At 40.6% G+C, this 15,199-nt stretch overlaps 1 protein-coding gene across 3 annotated transcripts in view; it reads left to right on the top strand.

Annotated features, from left to right (window-relative positions):
* The first annotated feature begins 5,411 nt into the window (after positions 1-5,411).
* CTNNA3 (catenin alpha 3) overlaps positions 5,412-15,199 on the top strand; it is a 410,743-nt gene continuing 400,955 nt past the window's right edge. Inside the window, exons 1-2 of one of the 3 annotated variants that reach the window (XM_074544396.1) lie at positions 5,412-5,507; positions 12,883-12,989. In XM_074544396.1, coding sequence (XP_074400497.1) covers positions 12,888-12,989 — 102 coding nt within the window. In that variant the 5' untranslated portion in view covers positions 5,412-5,507; positions 12,883-12,887. Of the gene's footprint in view, positions 5,508-8,783; positions 9,408-12,882; positions 12,990-15,199 lie in introns of those variants that run through there. The other 2 variants (XM_074544398.1, XM_074544395.1) reach the window with 2 other exon arrangements.

The raw sequence follows: 15,199 nt of genomic DNA, 5'->3' as shown, positions 1-15,199 counted from the left end.
AAGTGGCTTCACTCCTTCAGTTAGGACACATCAAACTTTTCCTTGTTTGTTTGCCAAGGATGACAAAATCTGTTGAGATATAATGGCTGCTGGGCAGCTTCCATGGAATTCACTGGTATCCCAATTAATATTGGTATTTTTATAAACATTATCTAGAAGAACAAGGAGGAATTTCTGCTGTTTGGGTAAACCCAAGTGTCCTGGTGCTGGTCCTGCTCATGCAGCTAAATATTAATTGAGGTGTCTGAACACCCATGCATCTGCAAAAAGAGGCATACAGTTTTATCCCAAAGCTTTCATTTTACTATTGAAAATGAGGCTCATAAAGTTGACAGACTGTAGAATCTGCTTTTGCCTCTAATCCTCTCAAATGTTCAGTAACAGATCATTTTTGGAAAAATGCTATTAGTTCTACTTAAATTTTAATGAAATTACAGGCTCAGTGTCACAAGATTATCAAATTATATCGCTGAATGTTGTTGTAGGTGCCAATGCAGCCAAATGTTCTGTTGCATTCTTATTTTTAATAAATAATCTTGGCAAATTTGGGCACGTGTGTGCTACTGGATTGGAACCTTTTTCTTTAACACATCTTTACCAGGTTTACTGGGTTTTAAACAAAAAGAATGTTCCTGTTTGCAACTGGTTTATCCACACATCTACATTTTTATGGAAACAGAAGGTAAATGGATATGCATTCAATATCCAACTACACTTAATATCATTGGAAAATGCTACTTGGGCCAAAACCACCCTCCTGGTAGGTTTATTAATGAGACTTGGCTTTCATAGTGCATCTGCAACACCACAAAGAGTAATATTCTTTCCACCTATGTGAAAGTAAAATAGGCTTCTGGCTCCCATTCTGCATTGCTTCATTTTTGTCCCCATTCTGAGCACAGATGTTGGTATGGAGACCCTGATTTACTCACCTTTTGTATGCTTCAAATCTTAAATTACACGACTTTTTGTTTGATTTATTTTCCAGTTTGTTGGAGTTTTTTCCCCCCATAAAAGCAATATCTACAGCCTGTTTAAAGTAGTTGTGATTAAAACCTGTTTTTTTGCTGAGTTTTACAGGCTATTTTCCACATTGTCACTACAGAGAGGAATTATGACATTAGGTGGCATCAGCAGTGCACCTTGTGTTAGTACCTCCAGATCAGCAGAAGCTTTAGAAATTAAACCAGATCATGGTCAGTTATGAAAAAAACCTTCATCAGAAAATCTCCCTCTTGGTTAGTCACATTTGTGCTTTAAATCTGTTTAAATTTAAATCAAACTTTAAATCTGTTTGCAGTACTGGCTGGTTGCGACTGTCCTGGGTAAATGACCACTTTAATTGTTACTATGCCTCAGAGACAGATCACGGTAATAAACCTTCCCAATTCTTCAAAATCAAATATTTGTACATTTTGAATTGCAACACCTTGAATGAAGGAAAGCTAAAACTCAGTAACAAAGAGAATAAAACCACCTTTATTTATGCTTTATTTATTTATTCAGTCTTTGGTTATCTCACCTGAAGATTTTTCTTACATTTCCCATGCAAGAAAAATCTGCCTGATGAAAACTCTAAAAGATAGTTTGAAAGAAAATCTGGAGCAATGGAGGTCTTGAGATTTCTGTAAATCTCAAGAACTAAGTTTAGGAATTTCAGTCATTGCTATTTCATTTCTGACACTTATGGTAATATAATTAATTTTGCAATTTAAACTCCCAAACTACTAATTTCATACTGCATGGTTTCTCAGTGGGAATGAGAATTAGTGCCTTGTAAGCAGGCTGTTTTTAAGAGTCAGCTCTTTAGATAAAATTATTTTTTGCTTGTGTAAAATTATGTCTTAGGGATTCAATATCATTCTGACAAGGCTGATTAAATAATAATGTACAAATATGAAATATATTAACTCAGTGCTTCTATTAGAAGTAAATAGAAAGAAATTACTAATTACTGGGCTTACTTACAGATAATAACTGAAACCAAATGGAGAGTCAGAATATTGGAATGTGCCCTCCTAAAAATTAGAGTTATTTCTGAACTGTTTCAAGTGAGGGCTAACATCAAAAGTTATTGCAGGAGCGTGAAATTTTAAGAAAGTTAAAGAATCTGATTATAAAATTTTCTTTTGCCTAGCTGAATTGAAATAATTTTAGAAAAGATGATGAGATCTCTACTGGTGGGCACAGGGTTGTGTCTGAGGTCCTGTGTTTGGTCAGACAGTCTGTCCATGCCCTGCTGCCATTCTGGGGTACATTTACCCACTCCCCAGTTGGGAATTTTTCATTTGCCTTCTGTGGGAGTGCAATCCAGGTAAGTGAGATGCAGGTGTGTGGAAAAGGTGAATCGGCCAGGTTCCTTACCTGGATGATCACTGGCCAAGACTAGGATTGTCTTCACCCAACGCAGATATGAATACTAGATTTGATTTAAAATTTGCTTTGTATTCATGGATACCTTATTTGATTAATTTTAAATGTTAAAATTTAACATTTAAAATTTAAAATTTAAATGTTAAAATGCCCTTTTCCCCTCAGGTCAGACCTCCTCCTCCATCCCCTCAGGTTCCCACCCTTTTCCCCTCAGGTTCTGCCCTTTTCCCCTCAGGTCAGATCCCCTCCATCCCCTCAGGTCAGACCACCTCCATCCCCTCAGGTTGCCGCCCTTTTCCCCTCAGGTCAGACCAGACACCCCCCCCTCAGGTTCCTGCTCTTTTCCCCTCAGCTCTGACCCACTCCATCCCCGCAGGTTCCCACCCTTTTCCCCTCAGGTCAGATCCCCTCCATCCCACCCTTTTCCCCTCAGGTCAGACCAGACACCCCCCCTCAGGTTCCCACCCTTTTCCCCTCAGGTCAGATCCCCTCCATCCCCTCAGGTTCCCGCCCTTTTCCCCTCAGGTTCTGCCCTTTTCCCCTCAGGTCAGACCCCCTCCATCCCCTCAGGTTGCTGCCCTTTTCCCCTCAGGTTCCGCCCTTTTCCCCTCAGGTTCTGCCCTTTTCCCCTCAGGTCAGACCTCCTCCATCCCCTCAGGTTCTGCCCTTCCGTCCCCTCAGGTCAGCCTGGGCATTGCCATGGCCGGCTCCAGGTACTCCCAAGAGTGTTCTGTGGGAGATGAAAGGGCGAAGGGAAGGGAAGCAGGGAGCTGGGCGTGTTGGAATGCAGGTGTGCTGTGTATTCAGGATGCTGACGAGGCAGACGGCCCCTTCAGTGTAGAAACTGGGGAGGATTTTGGGCCAAAGAGGGATATGGATGTCCCCCCCTTACTGAGGAGAGAATGTGGCTCAGAGAGGTATTTCTGGATACTCTGGTGTACCCTGGACCTGGTGGCCTTTTGCTCAGAACTTTCAGCATTTCACACCGACTTTCTGTGGCATGAACGGTATGAGTATGTAAGTAGGCAAAAATATATTTTATAGAGGGGTTTTAGGAGGTCTCTTTGAGTGTAGTTGCTTCTGCTTTCGTCCATCTTGCCAAGGAAATGAGAGCACAGTTGCCCCTGCTGCCCCATTTTTGGTGTATTAGTACAAACACTCCTCTCAGCTTTGCCAGCAACATCTGAAAATGCTTTCAGGGTGTTTTGTAAGATAGTGCTTATTTTTATTGGGATGGCAAGAACCTTGTCCAAAACCTGCTAATTCTGACTGCTGCCATGAAGTTATCACAGCTTTTGAAGCAATCCCTCTTAATAAGTGCCCAGAATTTGAAGCAGCTCCTCTCCAGTTGTGAGAGGTGTCTGAACATTGGTGCCTAGCACCGATTTAGACACTTTTAGCCTTTTAAAGCACCCATGCATAGATGGTTGAAGTCTGTGGGATGCCTGGGGTATCTAAGAGGTTTTTCTGATGGATTTTTCAGTATATAAAATAGTTTTAGGTGTTTACCTTAAGCAGCTGAATCCAATTCCTCATTTGATAACTCAAAATGATGGGTCAAAAAACTTCAAATAAAATGAGCATTTTAACGCCCTTCTTAGTGAGTTTATCAAAGCAAAGAGGGTTGCTGCTCACCTCTAGAGCAATTTGCTTAATAAATAAAACACTGATGCAGTTACAAAGATCTGATGGTTAGAAAAGTGCAATAGGGATCATTTACATAAATCCACTTATCTATATTGACCTTTGCCGTGAAGTGAATTGTGTTTTTGTTGTTAACTTTTAAATAACGTTCATGAGGTAAATGAGAGAGCTAAGGAATGCTGAGAAATACTAACTGCAGGTGGTGAGATTTATACTTGCATTGCATGGTACAGTTTTAATACAGTGCTCAGAAAATTAAATCTTACTCCAGCAGCTTTCTTAACTGTCTGTTGTTGTTCATATCTTCTAAATTCATGAGCTGCAGGTGAGAAAAGAAGGATTTTTTCAGGGTTTAAGCTTCAAATATGATCATGAGAGGAATGAATTATGAATAAAATTGTAAGCTTAATATGGCAATACCACGTACATTTCTCCATAATAAATTATTATATAATCTAGGAAAGTCTGCTTAGTTTATATTAATAATATTTGATGCTTTTGCATCCATAATCCTTTTTGCTGCATTCCTTCTCTGCATCTCTAAGTGCAGAAGACACTTTTGAAATCAGTTGGCCATTGCATGACAGGGCTTAAATGTGATTGATGTTTTTTCCTGTTCCTTGCAACTGTTTCAGTACTATTATGTATGTTCAGGTATTTTTATTTCTTTTTTTTTTCCTCCTCTCTTCTGTGTAGTCCCAATGTGCTCCTTCCTTAGGTTTGGGTGTTTTTCCCCTCATTCCTTGTTGAGTCTCCCCAGTGCTGTTAGGCAGTGCCAGGTTACTCAGCCTTGAGGCTGTCTGTGCCCTTTTTACCTCTAATCAAACAACCAAAGTGCTTTGGTTGAGATTTTCCAAAATGAAAATCCAGCCCGACGTTGTGCAAATGTTCAGGTTGAGTGATCTGGGACCTCTGGTCTCCAGCAGAATAGATGCAAATATTGAGCAGCCTCTGCCTTTTGGGAGTTTCAGGAGTTTTCTTGTTCTATGTGTACTGTATCTAATTTACTCTGTTAGCAGATTAGCAAAACTTAACTCATATCCATTTATAAATGTCTGCCTTGGTGGAAAATCTTACAATTATCAATCTGGAAGTGTGTTCTGAGTGTTTTGTGAAGGTGAATGAAGGAGAGCTACATTGCATCTGTATTTGAGTGTGGATTTCCAACCACACTTTGCTTTCCTCCTTCCCCTTTCCCTTCTCGCGTTCAGCCTCACGGATTTCTGAGGAATTGCCTTCCCTGGTGTCGCTGCAGGTTCTGGAAGCTCTGTGAAGGCCTGCTTGGCAATGGGCTTGGCTGTCTCGGAGTGATCCCTCCAGCAGAGGCGCTGCCGTTTCGGGAGGAGCTCAGGGCCGCGCTGCCCTCCCACTTTGTCCCTTCCAAAAGAGGCCTCGCAGCCTCGCTGTCCCTGCCCCGGAGCGCGGCTGCCTCAGGTGGAGCTCACAGAGCTGTCCTGGCTGCTCCCTTCCCTGGAGTCCTGATTCAAAAGGTAAGACTGAAGAACAGTGTGGGCAATTTTCCTCTTCGTGGTGGAAGCGCTTGAAGCTATAAATGGAACTGGAGCTGCTTGATAAGACAATCTCTCCAAAAGTTAAGAAAAATTAAAAGGCTGGGTTTCTTGGCCAGCTTTCAAAAAAAAAAAAAAAAACCCAAAAAACAAACCAAAAAACTTTAAAACATGATTAAAAAAAAATTCTGAATATTCTAAATATTTTAATCGTCATGGTCTTATCGCTTCAAGCCAGTAGCTGAAGTTGTGCAGTGTGTTTGCTTATTTTCCAAATCTGAGAAGCCATTCTGGAATATTGGAAAATGAAGAATAAAGTGTTGCATGGGTGCTATTGTTTAAAAAAGTTGAGCTTAGCTCCTGGTGCTTTGCTGGATGTTGCACCTGATTGAAGGAAGCTTTGTGTGAATGTGTGTTTATCCCACCTCAGTGAGAAAATAATGAGTTACTGCACCATTTTATACCATTTCTTAAAAATTCCAAAATATTTTAAAAAAAGTTCATATAAGAGAGGGCCAAAGGAGAGCTGTTGTATTCAGTGTAACATTGTGCACATTTCAAAACCCTTCTGTGCACACTTTTCTGTTAGGTTAAATTGAAGACAAGTGCTGTGTTCAGACCTAGGGAAGCCCAGAGATAACCAGCAGCAAAGAACTGGGCCTTGTGACAGGCATTTGGAAGGAAACCATAATGAACTCTTGCTGTTTTCTCCTGGTTCAAACCCGTTGATGAATGTTGGAAATTAATTCACCTTGGAACAAAGTTTGGTTGTTTTTTTATAAGACTGCACTTCAGCCAGATGGGGTTTGGGGTTGTTTTGGGCACGTCTGTAAGCAGTGGGGAAGAAGAAGACTGTTCTAGAATGCTAAAGCACTGTTCAGGTCACTGGACAAAACAAATAATACAAACATTTATAACATTTATATCAGTTAGTTACATAAAGAGGTACGTGGTGGTGAAGCATCCTGGGGTAGGAAACAACCACATCTCTTGGCAAAAAGAGAAGGAACCCTGGCTTTTTACCTCTTTGCAGCTGAGACACATTTTTAAGGCCAAACAGCAGAGTGTAGTGTTGTCATAGATAACTGTCAGCAAATAGCAGTAAGGGGAAATGGGGAACTGTATTTAAAAGAAATAACATTTGAAATCTTTTAGTAGCACCTCATGGAATTTCTATTATTGTCTATTATTTCAATGAGTTGAACAATATCCTATTTTTAGTGGAAGGTCAACCTGAACTTAATTTGAGCCTGGTCTCTGGTTCTGAACACAGATAGGAACACTTCAAATGTGATAACAAAAGGGAGGGCTTGGAGCCAGACCTCCTTAACCTATCATTAGGGGCTCAGATAGCCATCCCTGGCAGAGCTGTGTGCCACTTAAACAGAGGAGTCCTTGCTCTGGCCTCAAACTGTCTGCAGTGAAAATAGCACTGGGACTCATGGGGAAGGATTTTGGGGTTTTATTTAAGAATTTAAAATAGGTTAAAAAATATGAATTTTTTTTGTATTTCTGGCCTAAGCAGCATTACTTTAATTCTGCTGTCGCCCACAGTGGTGCATGTGCAGCAGAACTCCTCTGGTGAGGGATTTGATTTGGTTTGCTGGGAGTGAGATACTGTCAGGTCCCCAGTTTCCCTGTCAGACTGCAGTGGGAAGGAGTTGCCTGCAGTGGCTGTAGGTTTAGGCAGTAACACATTTTTTGGGTAGCTGTTGGTTGAGAAACAATCCAGAATGCCAGTATTTCCAAAGGCTGTGGAGCTGCTCAGGCTGTGGATTCCCACTGCTGGAACATCTGGAATTTGTTGGTGCTGCAGCTGCCTGAGGTGTGTGCATTCACAGGAGGAGAGATGCTGGTAGGACATGTAAGGGAGAGCATTTCTGACCTTCCTAGGAATGAGCAGTACCAGTGTCAGGGGAACCCTGACACAGGAGTAAGGAATAGAGATGATGTTCTGTAGGTTTATAGTGTAAATTGTTTCTGGAAATCTTCTGCTCTCCTCAGCCTGCTTTGTGGCCTCAGTTAAAGAAAGTGAGGGTAAGGTGCTTCAGTTGTGGTTTTATTGCAGTGCTCTGCCACTGGCATTCTCTCTGATCTGGAGTAATCAATTTTTCCTCTGGGATTTTTTCCTTATGTGACAGTGGAACAGCACCTCTGCTTGAAACAGTGCTTTGACAGACAGCACTGTAGGGAAAATAATCATGGTTACTGAACAAGGAAAAGAGAGCTTGTTCTGAATGTTATAAACCTGGGAAAAATCTTAAATTTTCATCTCACTAGGTATAAGAAAGTATTCATGAGACAAGTTTGTTGAGGTGAGATGCTTTATCCCACCTCAAAAGTTTTTTGTTTTTTTTCATAAACCTTAACAAAACCTTTTAATGCCACTAGGTTAATCAGATACCATTGCTTGCCATGGGGATTCTTCAATATTCATAAAGAACTAGGCTTATGCTGTTTTCTTGATAGATTGTTTGTAAGGTTTGATGTATCACATTATTTATGCTGAGAACTGTGTTGAAGAACTTGGTGGAAATCTTATTTTCTTGTGAATTTTTGCTGCTCTTCAGATGTGCATTGAAAAACTGCTCTAGGGAGATAAACACAGGCAGAACTGAAATGCAAAAAGAAGTGCTGTGTTTTTCTGGTTTTAATTTTTGGGGCTAAGATGAAAAAAATCTTTCAGTTACTTCATTGCCAACCTACACCTAAATGCAAAGCCTGTTTAAATAAAGGGGCTTTCAGTGAATAAATGTTATTTATGGATCTGAATCTTGCCACCTTCTCCAGCTCCCCTTTTTGGTGTCTGTGCCTTAATGATGTTTCTTGTTGCTAGTGGTAAGAAATGATGAAAGCTGAGATGGTTATGGAGTAGGCTGTCAGCTTTGTGTGGAGATTTCAATAATTTAGCAGGTGCTTTACAGACTTTACCTGGTGTTGGATGGGCCAGGTGTCAGAGGCACTGCTCCATTCCAGAGCCTGCAGAGTACAGCAGCCTGAGCTAGAAGATTTTAGCATCCTGAGTGTCTTATTTTGTGTGTCAGCTAGAGAATGAAAGGAAAACGCAGTAATTGTTTTTTGTGCCTTCTATGGAGTCTGATTTGCACTTGCTGTAGTGACTCAGGCAGCAAAAAGGCTGACAAGGTTTATTCCCAGAGTGCTGTTGTAACAACTAATAAAGCTGTATAGGAAATACTGGAATTAAGAACAAATAGTAAAACAATTCTGTTACATATTCTCAGCAATGTTTCATATCTTGGAAATCCTCAGGTGCCCTGTCTATATATATCTTGGTAAAAAATACAAATCGTGACTACTTTAACTTTTCTTCATTTTCTAGAAGGCAATAGGCCTTTGCATTTTCTGAAGCTGCTAGGATAATAGATTGTGTGTCATTGTGGGGCACCATACAATAGAAAAAAAACAACAGAGCAAACAAATTTGGTGCCAAGTCCCCGGGTGAGAGCTTTGTGAATCCCTTTGCTGTCCAGCTCAGGAGTGTGAGGGTGAGTCACTGCCTCCACACTGAGGCTGGCACACAGAATGCATGGCAGAACGGTTCTGTGCTGCAAATTCCAAGAACAATCGCTGCGAGTGTAAGTCATGTCATGCCTTGTGCCATCTAATTGTTGAAAACCTTTCCAGCCCTGAGCTTTGTTGCCAGGCTGGCACTCCAGTGTTCAGCTTTAAGGATGCCCATCCCCCTGCCAGCCTGTGTGCTGTCAGTCACCCTGAAATACACTGGGAGCCTGTCAGGCAGTGCCTGCAGATGCCTCAGGAGCCCCTAGGCAGCCAGGGCATTGCCACTGGAGTTCCCAGCACAAGGAAATTACATAGACAGTGCTTTAGTGCTGCTTTTGGACCATATGTTTGCTAGCATAGGTGAGTGATGATGCACTGTTGGCTTTCTAACAATCTGGCAGCAAATGGATTCTAAAGTCCAGGGTTTCTGATTTATGCAGAATGGCTTTGGCTCTGCTTTCTGACACTTGGTGCTTTCTGTCTGTGTACAGTGTACGTTGCATTGCAGAGGGATATAGACTTTGGCTCTTTTTCCAGGGTCTTTTTCTTACTACACCAACAGACTCCATAGTTCTGACATCTGATGAAAAGACAGAATTTCCATGATCCTGAGGTTGGTAGCATGTGGTAGGAGTGTGCTGGTTTTCTGGCTGTTGTGGGACACAGCTGTGTCTTGTAACACATGCTTAACATCCTGAGTGTTGTGAGAGCTGCTGGTGTGCAGGGCTGAGATTGCCTCCTGTAGAGGTTAATCTGACTGAGTGTGAGGTTATTCAGCCTTCTACCAAAATATCTCAGGCAGGGCCCCTGCTGTGCTTAGGGGGATGTACTGCAGTAGACAAATGCATTAAAAAAAGAAAAAAAGAAGGTGCAATGTTGATTTGCACTTTTTTCGCTGAGGCAAACATCAGGTTTTGTCATCTTAATGAGTATGATGTGGAAGGACAGAGGTTCACTTAGTAAGTGGAAATGCCAGAGAAAATCTCAGGATGATCTTTACTGGCTGTTTATTTTTCTTTCTATCACCTCTTATCCTTAGTTAAAAAGAAATAATTAAAGAACCCAATTGAAATATTGATTAGCCTATATGGTATATAACAGCAAGGAGAGCCTGGTAAGCTAAAAATATGTAGTCAGATTTTCAGAATAATTTAAGGTCTTGTGGTTTTCGCTGCATTGGCTTGCAAAACTATTTCTATCTTTTTAGAAACAAAAGGAAGTTTCAGGAAGCATTAGAATTTTACCTAAAAATATTGCTGGAATCAGCAGGTGAGCCCTTAAGTGGGTTATTTATATCTTAGAATATAATTGAAATTTTCAGAGACAATAGTTTTTGCAATTGACTTTCAGCTGATGGCTCGTTCTGGGCCCGACTCAAGGCTAAAAGCTATTATTGCCTTAACTGCCTTTGGAACTCAGGGCTCAAGCAAAGGATAAAAATGCTGATGTTGGACAGTGTGCTAAGGGCAAGGAACAAACAAACAAGCAAAAACCTCAGAACAGCCCAGAGTAGGGAAAGTCATGGCACATGGATTCACATTTTTTCCGACCTGCAAAGATGGAGTTGGATTTGTAATATTTTCCAAGTTTGGGAGTGCTCTGTGGTGGGATCCTGGAGCATGGTAGTCCTTTAGTAACAGGAACTGACTTTAATTCCAACTACTTATTTTTCTGCCAATATTTAGAAAAGACCTGAAGATTGCAGATTGCATGTAGCAGAGGAGATAGTGCTGTGGGAATGGAGAGCAAGCAGCAAAAAAGTTCAATTTCTCCATTTTGAGTAAAGCAGGTGCTGACACCCTTGATAGAAATGAAGGAATTGTGGGGAAGCCACTGCAGGGTTTAAAGCATGAATGTATCTGCAGAAAAATAACCTGAGTCAGCTGCTTTAGGGCAGCATCCTTTACCTGTCCCCTTGTCCCTGATGTGTCTGAGCAGAAAAAGTGCCCAGCACTGTGGATCCCTGCCATCTCTTTGCAGCTCTTGGGATGGATTTCAGTCAGTGCCCATATTTTGGGAGACTTGTGAAAATATCGAAGATGAGGGTTGGTAATCAACACCATCATAAAGATTTATTTTTTTTCCTTATGTGAATAAAAAGCAGAACATAACTGAGTTAAACACTGGTTTTCTACAAACACAAAACACTGATTTTCTACATCTTTGGCCAATATTTCACTCATTGAAATCTTGGCCAAAGATGTAGAAAACCAGTGAATTACAGGTGGCAGAAAAGGATGTACCTTACCCAGAGTGTGGAATGTGTGGTGTGATGCAATCCCAGTGAAGCTGGAGCACAGGATCTTGTTGAATGAAAGGGTTTTTGGTTAAGGGGTGGACACAGGGAAAGTGGCTCAGGAGCTTCTGTGTGAAAGTATCTAAATGTTAAATGTGTAAAATACGGGCAGTTAATTTGCTTTCTAGAGTTCTCTTTCCATTCATATCTGTGGAAGGATAAGTGTTTTTTTTCTGGTCAGTCTTATCTCAGGTTTCTTTCTGTTTTGGCTCAGAATTAAAACTGCAAAATCAGTTCATTCCATATGCTCTTGACTGCCTGGGTGCAGTTGAATTTGTGGGAGCTTAGCTCTGCCACGAGTATAGTTTGGAATTAAAGAAAAAGTTGCCACTTCTGTAACCTTTAATGAGAATGGCAAAACGCTAATTTGCTTGATACCTTAATTCTTTGATTATTGCTCATATTATCTTTGCTTGTAAGTGAAATGTGGATACCTCTCCAGATCCACTTCTACACCCCTTGCTGCAGGAACCCAGAATGTGTTTTATTTAATTTATAACCCATACTGTGTTTTATTAAATCACTGCCAGGTTCACTGGAAGGTGACCATATATCTCTTCAGCCTGCACAATTGCAGTGCCTCATTACTTCATTATGCAGCAGCAGTGGTTGGCATAAGTCTTGCTTAAAAAGGACAGATATCCATTATTTGTGTATTTGAAGTCTTTATTGGCTAAAAAGGCTTTGCCAAGCTGTGTTTTGTAAGAAGTTGAGTTACTGCAAAATCTAAAGTGTCTTTCATTTTGGGACAATAATGGGTTGCAATCCAGCTAAAGCAGTTGTAATTCTTTGTTGACACACACACATTTCAGGCTAATGGCCTGAGCCATGGCCCAGTGAACCTGGTGGAAACTATTCATTCACATCAGTAGATTCTGCAGCAAGTTCCTAATGAATGATTTATTCACTTTAAAGACCTTACTTGGCTTTACTTCCATCTTATTGACTTCAGTAATAGGCTTTCTCAACTTAATCTGTCTTGACACTTAGAAAATATTTGTTCTTGCAGGGTATAAAATAACAAAATGTTTCCCTTTTTCTGCTGGTAATTTCCAGAAATTTTAAGCACTGCTGTATATGCTTTTTGTTCTTAAGGTGCTTATTATATAACCCCTGTAATTTGGCACGTGGAATGAGATAACATATTGTGCACATAGCATTAATGTTTTTGTTTTGTGATGAATTCAGTGATGGAATTTAATGTTTTTGCTTTAAAGATCCTTTCTGTACTAGTAGAGGATTTTATTTAGTGGTATTCTAATTGAATTATCTCTGTATTTTTTTTTAACATGTGGTCAGTTAATCTGTGAGTGAACATAAGGAGTTATATGTACTTTATGATTTTACAGATTATGGAAGTATCAGGGTATTTTTTTAACGGTTTAGAAATGGGGAATCGGGAGAGTTAATTGTATTTCTTGAGATCAGCCTCTGTTATGAAACAAGTGTATACTCACACAGGTGATCTCTGGGCTCTGACAGAAGGCTTGTAGTCATGGCTAATATTGGCTTATTGCACTTCTCTTGTTTTGTACCCAGGTGAAATGTCAACAAAAGTGCCCAACATTAAACTGAAAATTGATCCCCGGAATCTGCAGATCCAGACGTTCACAGTGGAGAAATTACTGGAACCACTGATAATTCAGGTATTTTAGAGTTGCAGAAATAATCTGGATAACCATAGAGGGAGGGGAATAAGGCTGAAGAACTTTTGGCTGAAGACATTATTCTGAGAGTCACACCCACAGCTCTTTTGCACTTGCCCTTGGCTCAGGAGCTCGCCAGGGCTCTGCCTTCCACGTTTGGCCATTCCTTTGGTCACTTCCAGCTTTGCCCCCAGTCTGTCCCAGTAAATGCTGCATGTTCTAGCTGGTCTCTTGCACAGTGTGAGATGCTTAAATGTAGAATGCACTGCAAATGGAATTCCAGTGTGTGAAGTAAGTAATTCTTTAAAAATAAAGTTGTATTTTCCCTATTTGAAGCTTTGCCTCTCCCAAATTTTTTTTGGTCTTCTCTTCCCTTACTCATTTTTCCTGTCTAAGGTTACTTTCCTCAGAAAGTGACCTTTTCTTTTCTATCATGACTTTATTTCCAGCTACTATTAACTGATCTGCCTCTCTCTCATTTTGTCTGCCTTTCTTTATTTATTTTTGCCTGGATGTGATTGATGGTGTGAAAACCCTCAGTTAACAGGTCAGTGGTTTGTGGAAGTTGTTGAGGGTATGTGGATGGTTACAAAATGAGTTTCAAAGTAGTAAGAATAGATGTCTTGATAAACTGAATTTAAAAACCTCTTATAAACCAGTAGCTCAGACTGTGCTGAGGCAGCTGCAGCACTGTGGGTGTTCTTAGAGGGGTAAAGAAAAGTAAATTTTGGTTTGAGTTTGGCAGGATCAAAGAAACCTGACAAAACACAGAAAGTGCAGATCCAGAATAAAACAAAGAAATCATCTAAGCTTTGTGGGTTTTTCCCTTCCAGCTCTTCTCAACCATTGAAAAGCTTGAGCCTGTTCACTTGGAAATGCTTTGGCTCTAAGAGAGTATTTTGACTGTCTTTTCCCTCTCTTAAGCCTAATGCTTTGCTTGTTTCATACCCGTGGAAGGAAAACTTATGTTTTGAGTGGATCCTTCAAAAGAAAATGTTAAAAGTGTAAGAACAGGGATTAAAGTTCATACTTAATGAAAGGTGATTGAAAGGCTGGAAAGATAATAAATGAAAATTAGTCTGTCCTTAGAAAGAGACCAGTCACAGATAAAAATGATGTTCTTGCCAGATTCACTTTAGCAACTGCTGCTTGGAATGCAATTTAACTTTATTTTGAGAATTCTGTTGGAATTTATTTATTTAATGGTCTCGTAATGCTGTGGCAGGAAAGAAACAATGGAAGTGCTTGAGGTTCTCTGAAGTCTGTCCTAGCCAGGTATGCTCAGTGTGAGGGCAGTCCTTAGATTAACAGATTAACAGATTAATCCTTAGATTAATCAGTACAGGAAAATACTGAGGCAGAGCCAGCCTGGCAGGTACCTAGGGAGTCATTGTGGCAATAGCTGCAGATCCCTTGCTGAACTGACCCTCTCTCTTCCCTGCCATGTGAACTGGCAGTGCTGATTGCTGTGAAACTCTGAAAACAGTGCAGCAGCTGCTTTGTGTAAAACCCTCTCTGAGCTGGCAGCTTCTCTCTCCTTGGAGTAAAACACTGTCCCTAAATTGCCCTGGGTGTTTCCCTCTGTCTGTGGCCTTTGTTGTATTGCAGCTGTTTGGAGGATGTTAGTTGTGGAAGGAAGGCTTCTCACTCTAGTTCTCAATCAGCACACCAAAGAAGGTACTTGTCAAAGTTAGCATGGTTCAGCTGACACAGTGTGGAGGAAAATCCCTGCATTTTGGAGTCCCTTGGATCACTGATGAAAACCAGGCAAGTTGGAAGCCTTGGATCTGTCATCCACACCACAGATGTTGGCTCACAGGGAAAGCACACACTGTTGGTTTAGTTCTGTATGCTGATTTGACCTTCTGCTCACTGGGTGGGATTAGCCAGTGTTTATTTGTGTATAACACAAATACATTGGATTTGAAATGATTCAGAGTTCCTGTCTTGGTTTTCCTAATCCCTAATGTCTAGGGATTGACATGGAGTTACACTGAGCTACATTGTTAACAAAAAAGAATGTTTTATGATTGATGCTTAAAAATATTTTTTCTATTAAAATAAACGTGAACCAAATACTGTGATCCTCAAGGTATCAAGACATTGCATTGTGAACTACTGCAGTATTGAGAGATTGTCTCAAAGTGCTGCCAGTAACTGAATATAGCATTGGAAGAACTGCTTCAGAGTTTGCTAGAAACTTAGTATTT

Source organism: Zonotrichia albicollis, chromosome 7 (genome assembly GCF_047830755.1).
Source record: "Zonotrichia albicollis isolate bZonAlb1 chromosome 7, bZonAlb1.hap1, whole genome shotgun sequence".
NCBI lineage: Eukaryota > Metazoa > Chordata > Aves > Passeriformes > Passerellidae > Zonotrichia > Zonotrichia albicollis.
This window is presented reverse-complemented; position numbering and strand designations above follow the sequence as displayed.